A 24746-nucleotide genomic window follows, 5' to 3' on the forward strand; every position below is an offset into this window, starting at 1 on the left:
AAAACATGTCGGCCTGAGAAGCAGCAGGGAGAAGCACTCCGGCATGGGAAAACAAATGTGCCGCTGAGCCTTACATTCTTCTAATCATCACACCGAGACTCGTCGTTATTGTTTGACAGAGCGATTCAAAAGGAAAAAGGAAGTGCATTGGATTCTTTTCAGCGACGTAGTATTTATGCAGAGCTGGTGATTTCCCGACAAAAAAAAAAAAAAAAAGTGACAACAGCCACGAGTTTTTTTTTTTTCCTGCCGTTCTGTCAAAGAACAAACCAGACATTTATTAAAGCTGACATTTGCAGGAAGCCGTCGTTTTTTGTATCTTTCAACAGCTTGCAGAACAGATTTTTTTTCCCTTTATTGCGTGTTTAATATAAAAATACTCCCTGTCAAGGACCGTAACAGAAGAATGAAGCAAACAGAAAGTAAAAGACAAGTATGTTTTCCTGGTGGTCAAACATCAGAATGATAAGAGAGATCAAAGCAGCGTGAACACAGAGACGACCTGATGCACCGCTGCTTACCATTTACTATCCTGCCTCTCTTCCAAACCCTCTCCAACACTAAGGGAAAGCGGAGCGGCCATGTAAGCCTGGGGTTTAGCCTCTCACCCAAGCGCTTCGATGGTTAAAACAAGTCCACCTACTGAGCCAGAGCCTTGCAAAAACACTGGAGCTGAACGTCAAAATGAGGTCATCGTTTACTTTGCGTGTAAAAAGAGAAGTGGAGGGGGACACGGGCGAGTAAAGCCCCCCCCTTTCAGGCATGTGCCGTATTTTATTGAAAAGACGGAGACTGAACATCTGAGCCTTAATGAGTACCCTGGAGCTTTTATGGTACGTTTTCGTGATGCCGTTCTGACAAAGTCGGTCCCACTAACACATGTGCGTCGGTGACGGGCAAAATGGAAACAAAACTACGCTTTAGTGTGTTGAGAAGGAGATGAAGCTTCCATCCTGAGACTGATTAAACATCAACATCAGTTAGAAGTTAAAATCCAATGAAATGTAACAATTCACTTGATTTACTGTCGGGTCCTGCACAAATGCCAAAGTGCACGCATATAGTAGTCCTCTTTGTCCCCTTTTCTCTCAGCTGGTCATTAAAATTATGCATATTAGGAGCTACTGCCTGAATGCTGTTGCTTTCAAAAGATTATGAAGAAATTAAAAGGTATGATGTCATGTTTGAAACAACATGAAACAAGTTAATGTTGAAAAATTAGTAAATCCTGTTCCTTAAAACTTGGAATGCCTAAAGCACCACATAAGACTCTTAATAACACAGCTTTTTAATCCCATCCAATCATACTACTGTACCATAAATACACGACTACCTAAACATGCTTTGAGTGCTCTTAGAGATAAAAACCTGTCTCTGGATTCAGTCAAAGAGGGGGAAATACCTTAGCCTGACAGGACCCCAGAGATGGTGGGGCCCCTCTAACCCAGCTGTGCTCTACAGTGCAAGCATCAGATATCTACCACCTGTGGAGCAGCAACATACAATTACTTCAGCTCACTGTGGGAAGCAAACAGGGAGGCGGCTCGTCTGGGACACATGCTGAATGAAAAGAAAATATAAAAAAAAAACAAGTCCAGGCTAAAGAGGCACACACTCACCTGGAGAAAAGAGGAAAGGTAGACAGGCAGGTGCTAAAGTCAAAGAAAGGAGCAGAGTCTGTAGCTGTAGACAGGCGCCATAGAGGACAGGAGGAACTAAGAGAACAATACCAGAGTAGGAAATAAAGAAAGAGGGGAAAGAAAAAGGAAAATTACAAGCGGAGAATGGGGAAGATGCAGATCACGGTTTCAAGAATTTACATGGAAGGCTACAGGAAGCCTGGGTCATTTGCTTAGTATAAAGTGGGTGGGGTGGGGATGTTTATATGCATGTGGAGATGCGAGGATAACAAATCACAGTGTGCACAAATTAAAGAAATTTTGACATAGAGGGTATAAAACTAGGCTGCAGATCTAGTAAGAATGACATAAAAGAACATTTACAGATAGATTTCTTTAAAGAAGAAATGCTGAAACATGATTTTTTTTATCCCCCCTTTTTTAAAATGCATCAAAGCTAACAAATTCTGACATTATTGATCAATGCATGTGCCAAACATTAGTATATACAGTATTTAAATCCCTATTTTGACATGATCAAAAATCCGATAAAGATTACAGATGTGTACTTTGATCGATTAAGGGTGAGAATACTGTAATTCCTTAATTTTATGTTGCATTCAAAACTATTACCTCAATCAAAGAAGGTGCAGTACACTTTTGTTTTTAGTTTTGATGTGTTATAGTCCTTAGACAAAAAGAAAAGCTCAAATTAAGAATCAGGTTCTTAGAAACAAAGAGTTAATATCGGCCAAGCAAAGTCTGATTTATCAGAATTTTTTTTAATATTTTTTTTTAAGATCAGTGAACGCATTAAGGTTGTGGTAACAACAGGGTTTTGGAGAGTCAGAGGAAGCACAGAGACTTAAAAATCTATTTTAAGAGACTATTTTCTGCAAGATGCCTCTAGTTCATTTATGCTGCAAAAGGGAGAGCAATTTTTTCAGCAGATAACAGAAAGGGGGAACAGGCAGCAGCAAGGTGCTCCATTTTACTTTAGCAAACTCTTAACTTGCCTGTCATGGAAACTGCATGACATGCTTTTGAATAACTCGGGTAAAAGCTAAGCATCTAAAGGCCTATTTGCATGGGATTAGTTTTAGCTAGGGACCGCATGTGATTTGTAAAAATGACAGATCGTCTGTGTTTTTAATCCCGTGCGATTGCGCCACATCAGTAATTTGTAAAGCAAAAATTCCCCCGCAAATTACCTACTATATTTTGATGAACTCCGACGTCCTGTGATAATACTAATCCAATGCAAATAGGCATCTCTGTGATTTAGACAGAAGTGGGCGGGATCAGATACGTGGATAGGCAAATTTTAGTTTGCCTCTGGGGCCGCATTTTTATTTACCTTTGGTGAAGAATGGAGGCTGCATGTAAATCTTTAGAAAACCCTGGGTCCCAGGCCCAGTAAGCAACCCGCCACACAGTAATACAGAGCCTGTGTCTATACTATATAAACGTCTGCATTTAGTGATGAATTTCCACCCACCGCAACTTTTTCTGGTGGCACTGCTTCTATTATACAGCGGCTCACATGCGCAATAAGCAGCAGACGTCAGTGAATTGCAGCAAATCTCAGGCTTTGGTTATCAGAATCAGAAGTACTTTGATAATCCCAGAGGGAAATTGCTGAAATCCCATGCCATCCTGTGCCAACGCGGTACATAAAAAGCTGACGTAGGGGGGTAACTTATTTAATACCTGAGGTCCCATGCAAATAGGGCTAAACTCTTGAGGGAATACACACAAAGGCTGAAATGCTAGTAATACAAGATGTTAATTAAAAAATTAATCACCATTTATGGCAGAAAGACCAGAACAAAAAATGTTCAGTGCTGTATGCATCTCTTTTTATGATATATAGTCAGCCACAAAGGCTCTGCACTGTAAAAACAGAGCTAAAAATAAGATTTTTTTTCTTGACATGAAAGTATTTTTACTTAATTTGAGCAGGTAAATAGGACAATTTGCCAATGGAATAAGATTGTAGCACTTAAAATAGAAACAATTCATCTCCATCCTATTCCAAGTGCAGTATGTCTAATGATCTTATTTTAGGGGTAAAATACTTGTTCCATTGGCAAATAATCTTATTTACCTGCTCAAATCAAGGGCAAATACATTCATGTCAAGAAAATTGTTCTCATTTTTAGTTCTTTTTGCAGTGTGACTGGTAAATCTCTCATTTTCAGCACAGACACCAGTGCTTCTAACTCAATGTGACTGCAATAAAGTTCCTGAGTGGGTGAAGAAACACTAAACTAGGATTTGTTGAGTCAGAGGTAAAAAATTGGGACATCTTCACATAACGTGTTTGAAATGTTATCTTAAGAAGAAACCAGGGCCTCAGTTCCAAATCAGCAGCTTTTTTCACGCTTGCTGACTTTTCTGCAAGAAAATAAGATGTCATCATCAATCATCGAAACATAAAACAACCAATTTATTCCTTATGACACAACGGGCCTCCTTTTAAATCAAATTTACAGCCAGGGATCGCTTTACAACACCAGGGTGTACAGAAAGGCTTTGCAGGTCAAACAGGAAACATCTGGACCTATTCACAGCCTCGACCGTACGCGTTTCATTCTCCTTCCTTTCACGCTGCAACCAAAGAGCACAAACATCTGATCCAACTGATAAAAAGGACAAACACCAGAACTTCACAACAAAGCCCTTCCCTCGAAAGAGAAAGAAAACGCCACACGTGTGAGCTGGAGCAGGGATGGCATCGGTGGTACCGCAGGATCGGTCCCACGAGCTAGTGTTTCTGATCTGAACAGCAGACTTAGGTACAGGCAATAATCTGAGACAGAAATAAAAGGAAGAAATCCAAAGACCTCCTGGACAACTGCTTAGCCCTCGCTCCTGCATCCAAGAATTGAAGATGCAGTTTTTGCACCATTAATGGAAACTTCACAAAATCCCCACAGAGCTTTTTCGCTGATGTACGATAATCAAGACAGACCACACAAATAAAATATGACATTATAATTCAGTAGGTTACAGGGGAATAGGGCCTAATTCTGTTGTGCAGCTTTTTCCAGACTTGGAGTGGATCTAAGGTTAGCTCATCTCTGGATGAGGCACGAGCTCAGCCCAGAAATGCCAGAAGAGGATCGCTGATGCTCTACACAAACACACAGCTGGCTGTTTCACTGCGTCCACGTTGAATCTATGTGAGCTCCACGTCTGGAACGGAGATTACGCAGCGCCTCGTTGGCCTTCCCACCAAAAACTCTCCTGTACAGGAGGTTTTAATTTCACCGAGAAGGGTGTGCAAGTTGCACAAAAAGAAAACATGCACAACTAAACCACGATCAGTAGCGCAAAACCTTTTCACCTCAACGTTTATATGAATATTGCTGAGAAATGAAATTCTAAGATGAACACAAAAGCTGGCTTGTGAAGAAATTTATTTAACTAACCTTGAGAACAGGAGAGAAAAGGGAGAAGAAGAAAGAAGGCAGCATTATGTTGGAGGGTTTCAGGTGTTTGGTCTTGGTGTGGGCTTTTGTTTTTACAAGTGGATGGAAGCTCTGGGTTTCTGTTCGCGTCGGGAGGTAAGCTGAGCCCTGGATCTCCGCTATTAAACCTGCTACAAGCCCAGAGCTCTGAAACGAACGCTCCCCTGGCAGCAGCGGGAGGAAATCTGCTGATTCAGCGGAGGGAAAGACGCGTCCACGGCCAAGTCTTCCTGAACTCCCGCACTTAGCCAAGCAGAGGCTGCAGTCCTTGGCTGGGTTCGCTCATTACTGCCACTTCTCCCAACTCCTAAAGAAACTATTAGTTCGCTCGGTGCCATCGTAAAACCGATGCGATGCAATAAATATGGCTTTCATCATCAAAGTCTGGGTAAGACAATGAGAAGTATGTGCTTCTGCTTTGTCACATCAAAGACAAGACTAATTCAAAGCACCCAAATAAAACTGATTGATTAAAATCATACCGCCAAACGCACAAAATATGACTGCAGATGTCAGAGGAAGAAAATGTTGTATTCTGTGCTTTACCAAGCTGCTGTGACCCTCAAAGACTTTCCATATATCGGTGGGACCTCATTTCTTCACTAAGACCAGAATTCCAGACTTTTCCAAGGAAAAACAACAAAGGAGGAACAGAAGAAAGGAAAAACACAATGAGGGAAAAAAGAAACGGATAAGAGAAAACAAAGAATACAAAAAAAGAACAAAAAGGACACAAGAACAGAAGGAACCAAGAAAGAAATGAAGGAAAGAGAAGGCATAACAAGGAAGGAAAGAATGAAGGCAGGAAGAATAAAAGGAAGAAAGTAAGGACGAACAGACAGAATAGTGAGACAGTTGGATATTAAATAGTCTGGAAACACATTTTTTCCACTTATCCAGACCATAAAGGGATATCAGATGTCCTGCTCTTCCAGACTGTGGAGGAACAACACTATTAACAGTACGTCAGCAACTTTGTTGATTAGTCAGGAATGCATCACATGTGGGTCGACAACAATCTCTACTTTGGCTTCTGGAGTCTTAGAAGCTGCCTCAATGTAGGCTTGACAATATTAAGTCACATTTGTCCAATTTATGCCAAAATATGCCCAAAGAGCACCAATCTCACTATACCACATAGTTCATGACGTCATATTATAATTGATTCTTGCACAACTGCAGTTAGAAGAAAGCTTATTCCAAGGTTGACGAAGCATCTAGGTGGAACAAACCTTTTTCTTCCAGGCGTTTTCAGCGTCGTGGAGCTTGTTAAAGCGATCCGACAGCGGCGTTTGGATCAGGTCCGACGGCTTTGGCTTCCTTAGCCTGTCTTTCTTTTCGCCGTCGGCACCAGACAACACAGCCATCCTGAGAAAAAAAGATGTCAACCCGATTTTTATTACAGTTTAATGTTAAAGTTGAATTCAACATGTTACAGACACACATTTAAACATCTGTGGTTTCTGACTACGCAGGATGCAGAACGTTTGCCAACTGTGAGATGACGGCATTAAACAGCAACATATGCGGCTCAGAAGATCTGCTCGTGTTAATATATATTTGGTTTGTTCTGCTAATTTAACTCATGTCAAACTCAGGATAGACTGACAAAGCTCCCTGTACCTCTGCAAAACGTCATCCTCAGCATGATGCTGCCACCGACACCTCTACAGACTTCAGAGGCAGAAGATATTTTCTAAATAAATCGAGACGTTTTTGCTCGTGTCTTATTGAATTTTGTTTTTCGTCAAATGAAAAATAAAAAAGGTAATGAAAAGATTTCAGGGTAAAATCCCACTGACAATTATATCCCTGCTCTAGACGATTAGCTCTAACATTTAGTTTGAAATATTTAGGTGTGAGTTTGAACGTGTTTCACCGCGTGCTTGTTTGCGTATATCCTGACCTCTGCTTCAGCGCTGACCCTTGACTTTGATCCAAGCTGCTCTCCAGCTCGTCGACGTCCTCCGACACCGTGGAGGTGGTCTCCAGGCTCTCGTCGGGCGAGAAACTGCGCATCTCCTCGAAGCTCTCTCTGCTGCTGCTGCTGCCGCCGCTGCTGCCGCTGTTCTTCTCGTCTCTGCGGCTGCTGCCATCTGGGATATCATCGGGCGATGAGTCCGCTTTATAGCCGTCTCTGTTGACCTCTTCTTCCATCTCCTCCTCGTCTCCCATCTCCTCCTCCTCCTCGTCTTCCACCTCATAATCCTCCTCCTTCTCCTCTTCGTCCCCCTCCTCCTCGCTCTCAGGGTGGCTCACGGAGACGCTGCTCTGCCGAGGAGGCAGGTGCCCAGGCGCGCTGCCCTCGCTGTGGTCCGACTCCACGCTGGTGGAGCGGCTTTTCTTCAGGATTCCCTTGATGCCCTGGGGCCCGGAGTCTTGGCGCTGCAGGGAGGGTGCGGGCTGTCCGAGGGGACTGAGAGGGGGGGAGGCATCGCTGCTGTTGCTGGGGGGAGAAGCTCTGTCTGAGAGGGAACTCACAGGCTGCAGCAGGGAAAGAAAAAAAGAGACGCGACTGAACTTTTAGTATAACCTGCGATGGTTTTGCCTCAGGACAATAACCCTTTAAAGTGATGAGTTTCAACAAGTCTTCTAACTGTATATTCAACAATTGCAGCTCTGAGTCAGGCCTCCCTTTGCCCTATTTCTTACTCACACGTTGCCATTTGATCCTTTCCTACCTCCATTCAGTTCCTGTAAACAAGCTAGTTCTTTACTACATACTTCAGCGTCACGTTTGTTTCCTTTTAGCATTTTTTGATAAATGTTGAGTCGATTCGGCTGCTCCCTTATCCAGGGGGCACACAGAATTTTTGAGCCAGATGCCCTTCCTGACATAACCGGGATACAAACTCGGGTCCCCTGTATTAAAGACGCAGATGTTGCCTGCTAGACCACAGAGGGACTGATGGATCAGGAATCATTTGTGTGAATTTAACCCTTCCCCTTTTAAAATCCCCAGCTGTTTGGGTTTTTCATTCTTTTGTGTTTGTATTATTTTTACATGTTCATTAATGTTCATTTAGAGCTTCCCATATTAATTCATGCTGTTGTGTGCAGCCTCCTAGTTTATTCTTGTGTAGTTTTGTAAAATCTAAGAAATAAATCCAATAACGGTTTCATTTCCTTCTGGTTCGCAGTTCTTGAGTCGGCTAACATCTCTGCAGACCTCTCACATCCTGTTTAGACTGTTACCTTCCCAGATCATTACCATTCATATGTGCACCAATCCAATCCAGTCTTCCACTTTTGTAGAATTTCTTTTTTTATATATTTGTACTAAAACATCTTCATAGAGATCAAAGCGGAGCCGGAGTCAAACTTCTGCTATGAACCAACTTGGCAAATTAACCCAATCCTGAAATAAAGACTAGCAAATTCAGATACATTGCAAATACAATTGACTGCATTGATTAGGTGCTTTTTAGTGATACAGTTGCAATATTTGATATAAGTGGTTGACAGAATTTAAAAATTCAGGGCTATTGCCAGTGGCCAGCTTTCAGAACATGTACCCCTGTGTTTAAGTGTCTTCCTGTATGTTGCAAAAAGTCCCAACTAAAATCAAGAGGAGAGTAATTGTGTCATGTTATTTTGGTCAATTTTAACAAGACAAAACAGCTTGATGTCCCATAGAGTTCCCTTAGAAAACGAGTGAGCATGCACGCCGACTTCCCAAAAACAGCCGTTGCTAGGTGACCGGTGCGTTTAATGCAATGGGACGTTTTATACAAGTCTACAGATGTCAAAAATATTTCCTGGAACAGGGATGATTATATTAGGCATAATATTAATCCCTTTGTCTAAAGTATTCATATAAAGCTCAATCAAAAACATGTAACATATATTAAAATATTAAAATGTTTAGTTGGGATGTGTAATCTGCTTTTTAAAAATGCATGAACATCAAGATGTATTCCTTTTTGTAAAATCCCAAAAGTAGTGTAAAAAATGCTGATAATTGTGAATGACCTCTAACTTAAAATAAAAAAAAATCCAAGATCAGAATATTTTTTTAGTAGAGGGATAACGAGAATCTGTTTTCGAATCTTTAATACATCTGAAAAAAAGAAAATATTTTTTCCCCCCCTTATGAAAAAATAGAAAACATTTTACAGTATAATTGGAGACAGATGTGTATAATAAAGCTGCAAGGCTGAGCCATCTAAAAATATCTAAACACTTTAAAGCTGTGATCAGGAATTTAAAACTGCAACACCATTTTTTTGTCTTCCTATAAAAACACAAGTAATGTATAAAGAGTGTGAGCTCAGTGTGTTTTTGCTTAGGAGAACCAACGGCAGCTGGAACAATCCCCACGCATTGTACTGACGGGCCAAAGGTTGGGAGGGCGTGCCGATGAAGGGGGAGAAGCAGATTGCGAGGCCAGGCTGGGTGTGACAGTGTAAAGCTAACCTGGTGGTCTTCTTTAATAAATGCCAGAGTGCAGAACGTGGCTGAGAGCTTTTGTGTGTAAGTAGAACTGTGGCCAGTTATTTTCGTCACATGTGGGAATCAGGTTAAGATTTGAGCAAAGCAAGAACATCATGTCTGCTTATGGAAAAGAATGAGTGAGCATCTATGGCGCAGCTTAACTTTAAGAACATGAACTATAAACTGCAAATTGACTTCAAAAGCAAAAAAGAAAAAAAAGCTACTAAACTGCAACAGGCCTGAAAAAAAAAAAAAAAAAAGCCCAGCCAAACCTGAAGGTGTGTAACAGTTTAGGAATTGGCTTGCATGTGGTCTTTTTATTTTATTTTAGGCAAGACAAATACAGTCCACCCATACACAAGAGACTGCTTTACTGTTACATGTATGAAAATAGTATGTTTTAGCTTTTCAACTGCACAATACATTGAGCTTCATATTAAAGCTAACCTGCTTCTCCTCGGTAGTGGCAACATATTCCTGCTGCTCCTTCCAGGAAAGTTCCTCTGTGGACTCTTCCATTGCCTTTCCTTTATCAGCATTAGAGAGGCTGAAATAATAAAAATGCACACAGCTGAGAAGATCCACACATAAAAAAAAATGGGCATTAATTCAAATATCTATTTAAATCCCTGTGCAAATTGTCAGATATGCGGGTCATCGCAACAGCAAACGGGCTTAAATCAGCTGGACTTTCATTCAGTTCTTTCTGAAAACGTTTCAATCCCATTTACACGCCTAATAAAGCATAATAAAATGCTAATTTGTATAGAAATTGTTGGAGATATCTGATCTAGTTCAAGTTTAGACTGGATGCTACACAAATGTAAAATTGTAAGACTTTAAGAAACTATAGCATATAAATTTGTGCTTTTTACCAAAAATACAACCCAACAATAAGGGAATTCCTCTGAAAATGAGGGAAAAGACTTGTGCTGCCTGAAGTGGGCAAGAATCCAGAGCTATGAACTGCTGAGTCTAGGGCAATGGCAAACTTGGCTGTGCTGATTATCATTTTATTGGTCTAGATAAGTAATTGTCCTTCCATCATCTATAGCCGCTTATCTGTGCAGGATCATGGGGGGCTGGTGGCCAGCTCCAGCAGTCAGCGGGTGGGCGGGTCACACCCTAACAGGTCCAAGTACGGTAATTGTTATAATCTAAATTCTACACATCTACATGACATTAAAGAGGCAAACATTTGTCTTTAATAAGAAGCATTATCTCTAAAAGGTCTTAAAAATGTGCAGCCAAAATCAAGAGGGAGACCTTAGCAGAAGCCATTTAAAGAATGTGTGGAAAACATGAATAGAATATCTGAATTTGAGTGATTCTGTGTGACCAGAAATAGATGATTTCTTAACTTGATTTGCTGTTCAAAAAACTCCAGTCCTTCTCTAGTCAGTGAAAGCATCATACCTGAATGCTAGAAGGTTGTGCTAACGTCAACACCCTTCAGTGTGAACGTTGCTACTGAAGGTAGACGACTAAAGGTAACCATTTTAAGTAGCAGCGAGCTGTTTAAAGATGAAGTCAGAAGCACAAAAGGTGTAAGAGGTTTCTGGAAAAGAAATGTTTTAGAGACGTGCTGACTGTTCAGTCACACAGCTTTTAAGTTGCTGTCTTTATTAATTTCAGTTTTTCAGTCTTCATCAACGTTTTGGATTTGGAAATGTTGGCAGCCTTTTTCAAATCACTGAGGTCAGATATGGGTCTATGTTCTCTAGTCCTCAGAACCCACTGTCCCACATGTTTTAGATGTGTCGCTGCAGAGGCCTGTTAATCACACACTTAATTAGCTCAGGTGTGTGGAGGCATCGAAACGCCTAAAAACATGCAGGATAGTGGGTCCTGAGGACCGGGGCTGAAGAACTCTGTTCTAGAGAATAAATACAGAGAGTGAGTTTTACGGTTAACCATACATCCATTAAAGTTCAAAAGTCTAATTTGTAATTATTATGTTATTTTAAAGGGGACATATCACGCAAAATCCACTTTTTTAGCCCTTAAAATACCTTTTGTTGTGTACCTGGAGTCCCTAGGAATGCAGAAAATATGAATGTAGTGTGTTCAGGTACTACGTAGATATTCCTTTTGGGTCATATTTTTTTTAAAGCTGTTTATTTCTTTTGAATAATTATGTGACAGTATTTGGAGTGGTGCTACTAAACAAGGCCGTGGACTTCCAGCTTACCAAGTTCGCAAATCGGACACTTTTATTTCTTGCAGCCATTTTGTAGTCCCAGGGGAAGGATGCCGAAGCTACAAGTGGATGAGTTATCATTTTTGGGTGTTCATTATACCGTCCCCCAGCACGCTACACACTGACCTGGAGGGGGGGGCGGGGCATTAATGCAATCCTTTAGATTAAAAGTGACAGCACCAAAACGATTTGCTCTCAGACGCGCCTAAGAACAGGGAGAAAAAGGTGGAAAGTGGGGAACTCCGACCAAAGCATTGCAGTTCCACTTTATACACATCCCAACTGAATGATCTCAATGTGAAAAGGAAGAACTGAAAAGCATGACATGTCCCCTTTAAAACAGTGAAACTATTTTACAGAGACACACAAGGTAATGTCGTCTCCTCCCAATACATACATACATACAACTAACAAGCCTTTAGAGCAGAAAGAATAGAAAAAAATGTTCTGAATGTTAATTATAGTTCTCATATCAGGAAGAGCTCAAATTAGCACTAGCAAGTAGGAGTTTATCATAACTGGAGATCTGCCACAAATGTCTGACCGGTGCTTCTCTGTTGCATTCAGAAGATTTTTTTTTTTTTTTTACGTCATTTAGAGACATTCGGGCGTTTTAAATAATTGATGTCTGATAAAGAGGCAGATCAGTCTGGGAAAACAACTATACAGACAGACAATGAGACCAACATCCTGTTTCTAAAGAGTCTCTGTATCTAATCTGATAGGGGCACTGATTCAGCATAATCATAAAAGACAAATCGGTTAATGGTAAGGGAAGAGCCCTTGTTGTTGTATTGACCACTCAATGTGCTTTACACTAAGAGCCACATTTATACACGCACTCCATACAGCGTTTCTTTAACTCCATTATACACTAATCATCTATGGCAATTAAGAGTTCAGGACTTTCCTGAAGGAAACTTTGACATAAAGCATTGGAGCTGGCCCACAAGCTTCTATTTATCTACTAATACAGTTTTTTTGAGCTGTAAATGGTAATGCTGAGGCTTTGTGGGACTTAGTGGTCGAGCAGTTGCCCTATTTACGGAGGCTAGTTCAAATCCTGACCTCGGGACATTGCTGCATGTCGTCGCCTCCTTCCCTCTCTGCCCGTATCCTGTCTGAATATTTTAAATAAAGCCCACAAGTGCTGCAAAAACAACAAATAAACTTACATTTCCTTGTAGTCATCTCAAGCTTCGCATTTCTAGAACAAGGACTATTAAATGTCAATATTATGTTCTCATTGAAAGCTTTTTTATTTTTAATCTGTGGAAAATCTTCCCGTGTGTAACTAAGGTTTCCTAAAAAGGACCCGTGACAAAGTCCAAGAGGAGACAGTAACATGAAGTCAAATGTTTCCTGATTGGGCGGGAAGCTGAACAGCGTGAATTAGGATTCAAACTTTGTGCAATCAATCAATCAACTCGGTTTCATTTTTAGCCTGCTCATAAAACTCGGGTTACATACTGCACAATGCTGTTTACAGTCAGACTATTAATCCGACATTCAGCCTGGTTTGGTACAAAGCACTGTGTGTGTATTTATAGACTCACACAGGCTAGTTCTGCAGGTTTACCTGCCTAGTTTATCCTTTTTGTTGTTCGTGACATTTAGAAGCCGTTCAATAGATCTGTAATAACCTCTGCTCTCCATTCAGTGTGCTCTCCATGAGTTACGTGGGAGGCACTTCTTTCCAAGTCGTTTCTATTACTAGTGATGTCTGTCCTACAGCTCACAAATTTCATTAGGTTTGATCAAATCAAATGAAATCGTCCACCCACTGCTGCACTGACTGAGAAGCGCTCACCTGGTCGAAGGTTCCCCTCTGTCACTGCTGATTAGCTGATGCTGTGATCCTTCATCACGGCGCCGGGCGCTGCTACCATCCTCAGTCCTCTCTGCTTCCTACCAAAGGCACAGGAGAGGGAGAGTAACGATTAGGCCAAACTGTGGGAAGAAATCAAGGTCCTACAGCAGCTGTAACGAATATCCTGAAATAGGAAGTGAGTGAATAAATAAGGCTCCTCCCCTGCTTTTAAGACTGGTAGTTAACCCTTGCAATTCTCCATGCAGAGTTGCCCTGGGGTCAAATTACAGCAACGTGTTGCTCAACAGCGGCATGGGAACTTGTGAAGAACAAATTATTGACACAACAAAATCATAAGCACTTATCCTAAGGGACAGGTCTTAGAGCATTCAACTGTAAAAAAAAAATGTTCCATCCATCATCAAAACCCATTTGTCCTTGCAGGGTTGAGAGAGAGGGAAATACAAGCAGGGCAAACCATCACACACACACACACACACACACCTACCTAAGGGCAATTTTGAGTCTGGGAGGAAGCCAGATTACCAGCGTACGCATCGGGAGAACTCCATGCATAGAGACTCTAGGCTGGGATTCAAACCCCAGACCTGATTTCTGCAAGTAGGACTGAGCGATATGGCTTAAAAATGAAATTTGTGAGTTTATTATACCAAATAAATATATTTTTTTCCCTCTCCCCTTCATTTTGTAAAAACAAACTACAGACATTATTGTTAAAAACATTTTTTTTTTTCTCAATCACCTTGTCCGAGAGTTGACCTAAATTCAGAGCACAACTAAATACAAGATGGAATGCCCTGCCTTTGTAAACAGGGGAAACAAATAAAATGTTTGTTGCTAGTGGTTTTACACAATGAGCTAGTTTGAGTATAAATCTAAGAAAAGTCTTCACAAACCTATAAAAATAAATTAATACATTAAAGTGGCCTTAAGTTTTGTCTTTAAAGTATTTCCCTAACCCTACCATATATTCATCATTTCATGCTTTTACCAAAGAATTTCCCTTTTCAGGATGGATGTAGTGCAAAGGTACATGCAGACCCAAGGGGTGCATTGGCAAGAAAAAAATAAATTAAATAAAAATCTCGATTGTTTATACATCAGTAGCTCACTCTGGTTGCATACGCAGTTTTTATGAAAGATTATCATGTCATGTTGGTGTATTAGCTATTATTTTGGTGTTTTATGCTTTGTTTTTGCGCAATCTGTTAGTAAATAAAGCTTTTCGTGTTTATTTACGATTTTAACGGAACATGTGCAGCAGGGTTTAAAACAAGGAAGCAGCTAACGGCAATTAACATCTCCCGGCGAGACAATGAAGAATGTCCTGAGACAAAAAAAAAAAAAAAAAAAAATTCTTACCATATAGTCCTTAGAGGGGAAAAAAATGATTTTGCAGCCTGGACTTGCAAGAAAAACAAACAAACCTGAAAACACCTGATAGGTACATCTCCAGTTATAACATGTTTGTGCAAGACGTAGGCTGCATTTTCACTTCCGGGATCTTTTCCAGTAACCACTTAAGTTTTCTGCTGCCGTTATATCTCTCTTCTGTTTCCAGTACGTCTGTTAGGATAAACATAGGACCCAGGTGGACATTTATATATCAGATATATACATTTCTGAACCTATAGAGTGGAGCTTTGTGAGGGGAGGGTGCAAGGTGATAAGCATTATATTTCAGCCATCTCAGGTAAACTTCTTTAGAGTCCATATTTTTGGTTCGTTTCCACTGTAAACGATTTTAAATCCCAGATTTCAGCTTTCAGGCTGTCTCTGGTAAGTCAGACGTGTATTTTGGGGTTTTAAGCTGTTTATGTTGCCCAGCATTTATGTTTTGAGGTGCAAATAAAACCCTACCACAAACACCAAGGAATACGTATCAAAGGGGGAAAAAATACAGATGTTATGGTTATATAATAGCAGGTTGTAATCCTGATGTATGCTGCAGTTCATCTCACCTCTGCAAAGTTAGAGAGTGAGGCTGCTGTGGAAGTGACGATTAACTCCTTTTTATTTTGTTCTCTTTCCCCTTTTTTGAGGAGGAGCACGTCAGACAAGACTCTTGTATTAGAGAATGTAATTTATATAAACGTCAGTTGAACTACAGATTTCTGATTAAATCTGAGTCCAGGAACCATTACCAATACCTAAACTTTGCACTTTTTGGGATCAGTGTGAGCTCTGAGGTGTGTTTGAGGAATGCTTGGAGTTGCTCTTTTTCCCCTCATCTAAAACAAGCAGTGAGATGTTTCCTTGAGGAACTTCCAGCCTTTTCATGGAATCTGTTGTTCCCTTTGCCAATGAAATGTTCCCTCTGTCCCTGACTGACTGATTCCTCACTTCTTTTTTCCCCCTCTACACAAAACAGTGTTCATTGTGGCCAAATGTTGATTCTGATCTAACCAAAGCCAAAGTGCACCCAGCGTTAACCTTTTTAAACCACTGGATATCATTTTGTAAAAAGGGACAGAAATGTTTTCTGCAGGAGTTTCCCCATAAAGGTCAAATATTACTGAGACAGTTTAAACATTTTAGGAATCAAAGTGATCATCAAAATGGTTCAAACCATAAGAAAACCTATAAATAAGGAGACAAACTGGTGCTTACACTGTGTTTACACTGTGTCCCTCTCTACCTAACACTAGTGCAATTTTGGTTGTTTCATGTCTCTTCTCCAGACATGAAATGGAAACTGGGTTTGTTGTCATTTTTAATAAATATTCCCTGAAGGTCGCTGTTAAAACATGGCGATAGTGATATTGGCAAAATAGGGGTTATATGACCATATAAACAGTTTAACACGTGACATTAAGGAGAGGGAACCCAAGAGTTTTCCACTTAATATATAAATATAACTTCAGTTTTTCCTTTTTTCTCTAAAGAATTTTATGCAAATTAAAAATTTGTTATGTTTTATAAGTGTAAATCAAAAGCTATGGATGGGATAGTTTTGTGTTTTTGTCCAGGCTACAACTAAATCGAAAATGGGATTCCCAGAATCAGTATCCAGTTTGAAATTTTAGCTTGGTGTCTATCTTAGAAGTTACTGCAATACAATAAATTCACCTGAAGTTCCTGGAGAGGAAACCTGGTGATTTGCAGCCTGCAGGACGTATCAGAAACCATTCAGTTATCAGCGAGTACAGAGAGTATGTCTATTTTGGCTTCTCTACTGTTGGACGTTAGAAAACTTGCATAAAAATATACAGTCGTCTTCAGACGAAGATAAAATTGTCTATTTTGTGTAACCTGAGCCATTTTAAAACAGCCGTCGTAAATAGACAAGGCAGTGCATCCTGAGCAAAAAAATAAATGATGGCACACCTGGGAAGCCATGTTATATCTGTCAGGAAGTAAGATGAAAAACCAGAGCTTTGGCTATTCCAGTTCTGCTGTATTGTTCTTAATACTCTTGTTATACCAATGGCTTTTTGGTATATATTCATTAATTAAGTCATTTAATGGCATAATCAAGGTTGCGTCAAGTAAAATGTATTATTAATTTTTTTTTTCTTTTCTTCTTTCTTTGAGATAACATGGGATCAACCAACCCCATGTTAGGGTTGGTTGTGTTTCTTTTTATTTATTATTTAAATATTTTAAATAGATTCAATTTAAAGTGTTAGGTCGCTGGTTTTCAAGCTGACACTTTAGGCTTCTATTCCACATTAGAATGGAATGAGGATAGTGTTTTTTTTTTAGATTTGCAATTAGATTAAAATGTGTAAATGTGTGTTTCGTAGCCGGTTTTTACTAATCATATCAGATTATTTTATCAAAGTCAAATTTTGTAGCATTTTCTGTGCAGAAGACTTCTTTTCAACCATTTAAAAATGATCAGCATAATTCTTTTAAAAAGGGTTCCATCCGCTCATTAAACAGACAGGGTCTGTAGTTGTTCTGTCTTTCTGGGTCTACCAGCGAGTCTTTTTCACACACCGAGAGTGATGCTTGCAGCTGTGCGAGTAAACACTTTAGCAAACCCCTGGTGGGACCTGGTGGGGATAAGTGGGTCTCCAGCTGTGAAGAAAATACCTAAAATTGTGTAAATACCCCAAATTAGAGAAGCCTCTTACTAACTAAATGCTGCCCACTGATCCTTGAGAGGGGGAGTTGTTTTCCGCCCGGCAGGGTTTACGGTCCTCTCCAAAACAGATTTAATAACTGAAAAAGGTGAGGAGAATCTAATTACAGGGGGGGGGTTAATTCTTACTTCCAGAAGTCTATGCAAATTTGTTTGTCTCTCCATAAAAAGCTGATGAATGGGAACCTCGCCGATGCCGTCTACTCTGATTTAATCGTTGACTGGTGGAAACGTGGAGGAGACATAAACGACCAGAGGAAGTGAAGACAGACAAATGGCAACTTTCAACACAGATACCCATCAAATGAGACGCTTCACAATAACAGAGACTGTTTGAAAAAAGCATGGATGGAGCATTGATAGTACTACGGGAACCTGTTTTCCCACAAAGTTTGTTTGTTGGAGCAACTTGCCACCATCTGGGTTTACTTGGCCAAGTCTAGATCTGCTGCTGGTCTGCAAATGCCAAATTAGAACAGCTATTTACATCAAACATCATGAAACCAAACCACTTCTGAAACCTAAGCAGCCTGGGAAAACCAGATATGTGTTCACAGTTCATTTTTAAGCTCACATGCAGATCTCCCCTAGGATTTGGGACATTTTCAGATTTTGTTCCATAGATCATCTTTTAGCAGAAAAAAAAAAAAAAAACACACTTCCCACAAATGCTTTAAAATCTCCACAGAGCTGAAGTCATGAATTTGGCCAGGTTTGCAACCAGGTGCAAGAGCGTTCGGTGTGCTAAGAAATGGCTCAGTTGGTTATTAATGGAGCTAAACTTCCAGAGAAGAGTTGAAGTGTGCAACAGCTGCTCTGGAAAAGTCTAGGAGTAAAGCAGCAAGTGAAATGGAAAGAACTACACAGAGACACAGGCTGTGACATCACCTACAAATCTGTGAGTTCAGTTTTTTTTTTTCTCAAACTTGAATTTATAACATCAGCTCGATGGCTTTGGAGATTTTTGTAGTTAAATGCTGGCAATAAAAGACAGCTTAGAAAGATGTGAGCTGTCGCGGTCATTAAAATGTCATTGGATTCAGGCAATGTATAAAAATTCATACATTATTTCATTAAGTAATGTTAACATATGGTTTATTTCACGCTATGTACATCAAATTGAACCAAAAACATAGTAATCAGAGGCACACACATTGAATGAGGTGAAAAAGTGACTTAAGCTGTGTTTAATCTAGTCACTGTTTTTTTCTCTGAAAAGTTTGCACTAAAATGATTACTTTATTATCAAACTACGTATATTTGTTATATTTATTTCATATCCAGCTTTGTAATCCAGGGCGGAATAATCAGCTGATCTACCCGTGCAGATGTGGGCTGACTTAAGGCCCATTTACACTACACCTAAAAACAGAGCCATGCCGAGACCAGTCCGAGCTTGGATCAGTTACCCAAGACAAGCCGACCCGTATACACACAAAGCTTATCTCGGTTCCTTGGTTGCTCCTCGCCTCCTAGTGGCGATCTGCGGTACTACCGCTCTCTGAGATTGAAGGCGGATCCAGCAAAACAAAACAGCGGCGCCCGTAACATTCAGGAAGTTCTATTTCATCCCTACTGACCGCCAGAGGCGGTGCTTTAAGCACTGAATGATCATTCTTGCGCATGCGCAGGTCGAGTACTAATGACAACAAAGTCACCTGTGACCTGCCGGGGACCCACGTGACTCTATATAGTCACGTGGCACCCGGCGTTCAATCCCTTCGTTCTTCTCGCGCGCAGGTATGGTCGTGTGAAGCTGACTGCTTCTGTGTTTAGCACGTGCTAAATCTAGCTGCTTGTTGCTGGTAGCCCCGTGACCGGGTTTGGTCGGAGCTGCGGGTAAGTTTCGCCCTCCAGGGGCTGCACAAGCTGCTTTCACTTTACCAGATTTGCGGTCGCCGCGACATGAACTGGTAAGTTTTGTTCTTTTCTCAGCAGTAGTTTACTGCTCGCGCTGAGTTACCACGGTAATTTTGTGGTTCTTTTTACTCACCAGTAGCGTTGCTGCTCGCGTTGAGTTCTCTATAAGTTTGTTTATCTGACTCACCAGTAGCGTTTTCTGCTCGCTTTGAGTTCACTATAAGTTTGTTTATTTGACTCACCAGTAGCGTTTTCTGCTCGCGTTGAGTTCACTATAAGTTTGTTTATCTGACTCAGCAGTAGCGTTTTCTGCTCGCGTTGAGTTCACTATAAGTTTGTTTATCTGACTCACCTGTAGCGTTTTCTGCTCGCGTTGAGTTCACTATAAGTTTGTTTATCTGACTCACCAGTAGCGTTTTCTGCTCGCGTTGAGTTTACTATAAGTTTGTTTATCTGACTCACCAGTAGCGTTTTCTGCTCGCGTTGAGTTCACTATAAGTTTGTTTATCTGACTCACCAGTAGCGTTTTCTGCTCGCGTTGAGTTTACTATAAGTTTGTTTATCTGACTCACCAGTAGCGTTTTCTGCTCGCGTTGAGTCCACTATAAGTTATTTTATTTGACTCACCAGTGGCGTTTTCTGCTCGTGTTGAGTTCATCCTTAGTTAACAAGCGGACTCGCTGGTGGCGTTTCTGCTCACGCTGTGTTCGAAACCTCTAAGGGAGTTTTCCTACAACAGAGTCGCCGGTGGCGTTTCCTGCTCGTGGTGACTTCTTGTTGGTGGCGGGCTGATCACGCCTTTAGCATTATGATGCTGGAAAATTTGTGTTGCTCGACCTGTCTGGCTCCGCTTCAGCCCGACGACGGGCATGATTTGTGTCCCTCCTGTCTTGGTGTGGAACATCTCCGGGAGGCGCTGTCGGATAACGCCTGCCCTAACTGCTCCGTCATGCCCCGGTCGGTCAGACTGAGTCGGTTGGCTGCGCTGCAGCAGCCTACCGACTGGGCGGGCGCTGCGCCGCATAGTCTGTTGCCGCCAGGAAAGGCGATGTGCAAACGGCCAACTGTGGCTGCACCTTTGGTGCCGCCAAAACGAGCCAGACAGACTGATGCAGGGAGATTGTCCACAAGAGTGGATCATCTCACCTCGGAGCTGGCCGAAATGAAGGCCCTTCTCCAGTCCTTTCAGGCTGGGGGTGATGGCAGCGCAGCTCTCCCTCCCCAGCAGGATGAAGTGTCAGTCATGGATGATGATGATGCTATTTCTGTGGCGGCCTCTGGCACCCACTTCTGTGAGGACCTCCAGGAGCTGGGCTCCGGGGCCTCCGGGTCTGATTCCATTGCCTCCCAGGAGGATGCGGGGGAGTCTGTGACAGCCGCCATCCGAACGGCACTTGCCCGTTTAAATATTGATGTTCCTCAGACCCAGCCTGCAGCTTCCAGCGCCTTCTTTAAGCGCAGTAGATCAGAGACTGCCTTTGTGGTTCCTCCCTCTGGGGAGTATATACGGGAGCTGCATGCTTGCTGGTCAGACACCAAGGCGCTTTCACGTCTGACAACAGATGGCAGGGTCCTGGCAGCTATGCAGGAGGCACCCAGGGTTGGCTTGGGGCAGATGCCAGCGGTGGAACCTGGCATTGCCTCTCTTATTGTCCCACCTGATGAGGTGTTGCGGCCCAATGCGCGTTGTCCGCGCCCTCAGTGTCGCATTACTGACGACCTTCTCTGCAAGGCCTATGACTCTGGGGCCCGCATGGGCCGGATTGGGAACTCTCTCTCCCATCTTATGTTGGCCCTGTCTTCCTCACTGGAGTCTGTTCCACTGGACCACGCCACGCAAGGCCTGGTTGATGCATCTCTGCAGGCCTTTGCTCTCATGACTAGAGAGCTTGGACGCACACTGTCCACGCTAGTTCATGCTCGCCGCCAGGTCTGGTTGGCGCAGTCGCCTCTTACTGATCCTTGTAGGAGAACCCTTCGGGCCCTGCCTGTCGTTCCGGGGGAACTTTTTGGCTCTGCAGCACTGGAGGCATTGGACCGTACAGCTCAGGCCTCTAGAACAAGGCAGCAGCTGGCAGGCCTTCAAAGACGTGATCGCCAACCTGTCCGCACTTTGGCAGCTGCGGGTCCTTCGCGGAGGCCTTCACGTCCATCTCTTTCCCTTGAGCCACAGGGGCTGGTACCAGCCCAGACATCGGTCCAAAGGCCTGCCCCAGGTCACGGAAACCAGGCTCAAGGCCAAGCTGGGGCAAGGCCATCTCATTCCTTTCGAGCCACGCAGTCTGGTCGGCGTCCTCCCAAGCCTTCAAGGGGCCGGGGGGCCCGCAGATGACGCCTTAGGGCCTGCGGTCGGTTGTTTTACCCCAGGACAGCTCGGCTTCTGGGCTGCCCACACCCCAGATTTGTGGGTGTTGTCCACACTGTCCAGGGGGTACCGTGTTCAATTCCGCCGCAGGCCACCCGTCCCTGGCCGGGTCAGGATGACTGTGATCCGCGACCCGGTGAAGGCACAGGCACTAAACCAGGAAATCTGCACCTTGCTGGCCAAGGGCGCTATAGTGCCTGTGGACCCCCTGCGGGATCCAGGGGGCTTTTATTCAATATATTTTCTGGTTCAGAAGAAGACGGGGGGCCTGCGTCCAGTCTTGGACCTCAGAGGCCTGAATGCGTACCTGAAGGTCATGCCTTTTCATATGCTGACCATCAGGGAAGTGTTGCAGGCAATTTCCCCGGGCGATTGGTTCACTTCAATAGATCTCAAGGATGCCTATTTTCATGTTCCAATCGCTCCGCCACATTGGCGGTTTCTTCGTTTTGCCTTTCAGGGGAGGCACTTCCAGTTCAAGGTCCTCCCGTTCGGACTTTCGCTGTCTCCCAGGGTGTTCACCCGATGTGTCGCAGCGGCCCTCTCTCCTCTGCAGGCACAAGGAATAAGAATCCTCCCTTACCTGGACGACTGGCTCATTTGTGCCGCGACACGGAACCAGGCAGTCCGAGATACCCGGTTAGTGCTCCATCATGTGGGATGTTTGGGCTTGCAGGTAAACATGGAGAAAAGCAGTCTGACTCCCTCACAGCAGACTGTCTTCCTGGGCATTGCCATGGATTCTGTGTCGATGACCGCTTGCCCGTCACCCCAGCGGGTGAACAGCGTATTGAGCATCCTTCCGGAATTCAGGCGTGGCATGGCACCACCTCTTGTGCGGTATCTTCGCCTTTTGGGCATGCTCACAGCCGCATCCGCCGTAGTGCCCTTGGGACTGCTGTCATTGCGGCCCCTCCAGATGTGGTTGAACAGCTTCGGTCTGGACTCCACACGGAACACTCATCGTCTCAGACGACTTCGGGTGGGGCCTCAGTGTCTTCAGTCTCTGTCCCAGTGGAGGGTCAGGGCGTTTATGACGACAGGGGTTCCGCTCGGCTCCCTCCCGTGTCGTCGGGAAGTTGTGTTTACGGATGCATCCTCCACGGGCTGGGGTGCAACCTGGCGGGGCCAAATGGCACAAGGGACATGGTCCCAGCGGCAGTGCAGGGAACACATCAATGTCCTGGAATTGCAGGCTGTACTTCTGGCTCTTCAGAGCTTTCTCCCAGGCTTGCAGGGAAAGCATGTGCTAGTGAGGTCAGACAACACTGCTGTGGTTTTTCACATCAACCACCAAGGGGGTACCAGGTCAAGGAAACTGTTGTTTGACTCAACAGCTGCTAACCTGGGCAGCTCCATACTTGGCCAGCCTCAGAGCAGCCTACATCCCCGGGCCAGAGAATGTGCCAGCAGATTTTCTATCCCGCCAGAAGCCGCTTCCAGGAGAGTGGAAGCTTCACCAAGAGGTAGTGAAGGACATCTGGAAGGTCTTCGGCAGGGCGGACGTGGACCTCTTTGCCTCAAGGGACGCATTTCACTGCCCCCTGTGGTTCTCCTTGGACGACAGCAGCCCTCTGGGCCACGATGCGCTGGCACACGACTGGCCCCGGACCCTCCTTTACGCCTTTCCACCGTTCAGTCTGCTTTTTCAGACTCTCCTAAGGGTACGCCAGGAAGGGCACAGGGTTCTGCTGGTAGCACCCTTCTGGCCAGCGAGGACTTGGTTTCCTCTACTGCACGAGCTCAGCTCCGGCTCGCCAATGCGTCTCCCCTGCAGAACGGATCTCCTCTCCCAGCTGGGGGGTCAGATTTTGCACCCCAAACCAGACCGGCTCCAGCTCTGGATTTGGCCCCTGCAAGGCCGGGGTCCACTTTCTCGAGATACACTGGGTCAGTAGGGCATACAATGGCTAATGCATGGGCGCCATCCACACGAGCTGTCTATGATAACAAGTGGGCTCTCTTTGCAACCTGGTGCCGTAATAAAGGGCAGGACCCGGTGCAGTGTTCAGTCTCTGACATACTGACCTTCCTGCAGGAATTGCTGGATCAGGGGCGGTCTCCATCTACCTTAAAAGTATATGTAGCTGCCATTTCCTGTCGGCATGTCGGGCTGAATGGTTGCACAGTGGGCCGAGACAAGGACGTTGTGCTGTTTATGAGAGGTGCTCGGCGTTTGCATCCACCCAACCGCCCTGTGGCACCGGCATGGGACCTTTCTCTGGTGCTTGAAGCTCTTCGATCCCACCCATTTGAGCCCCTGGCATCAGCAGACCTCAAATGGCTCTCACTGAAGACAGCGTTCCTTTTGGCGATGGTTTCAGCAAAGCGTGTGGGTGAATTGCAGGCTCTCTCGGTGGCCGAGCCCTGCTGCCGGTGGAATCCTGATGGGTCAGGTGTCACACTGTGGCCTGACGCAGCGTTCATTCCTAAGGTGTCACTGGGGGCGGACGGTAACCAGCCACTCCATCTTGCTCGGTTTGATACGGGATGCCCCTCCGAACCACTGTGCCCTGTTCGTGCCCTTGAGGCATATATCAATGTCACGGCATCCTTTCGAAAGACAAATAGCCTTTTTGTTTGCTACGCCGGCTCACGGAAAGGTCAGGCACTTTCTAAGCAGCGACTGGCACACTGGGTTGTGGATTTGATCTCCAAGGCTTATGCCTTGCAGGACCAGCCTCTGCCGACAGGAGTGAAGTGCCACTCTACAAGGGGCATGTCGACATCGTTTGCTGCCATGACTGGGGTGCCGTTGGATGTTATATGCCGTGCGGCCTCCTGGAAATCACAGAGTACCTTTACTCGGTTTTACAGGGTGAATGTGGCTGCGCCTCATCCCCTTCAAAGAATTCTGGAGCAGCATACATCTACAAC

General features: G+C 43.7%; 1 protein-coding gene across 1 annotated transcript in view; it reads right to left on the reverse strand.

Annotated features, from left to right (window-relative positions):
• The window catches only part of svild (supervillin d), a 76488-nt gene that overhangs the window by 18844 nt on the left and 32898 nt on the right, over positions 1-24746 (reverse strand). Inside the window, exons 5-8 of the mRNA XM_036141802.1 lie at positions 13537-13634; positions 9974-10073; positions 6999-7576; positions 6325-6460 (exon numbers count right to left, since the gene is read on the reverse strand). Coding sequence (XP_035997695.1) covers positions 6325-6460; positions 6999-7576; positions 9974-10073; positions 13537-13634 — 912 coding nt within the window. The remainder of the gene's footprint in view (positions 1-6324; positions 6461-6998; positions 7577-9973; positions 10074-13536; positions 13635-24746) is intronic.

Source organism: Fundulus heteroclitus, chromosome 10 (assembly GCF_011125445.2).
Source record: "Fundulus heteroclitus isolate FHET01 chromosome 10, MU-UCD_Fhet_4.1, whole genome shotgun sequence".
NCBI classification, from domain to species: domain Eukaryota; kingdom Metazoa; phylum Chordata; class Actinopteri; order Cyprinodontiformes; family Fundulidae; genus Fundulus; species Fundulus heteroclitus.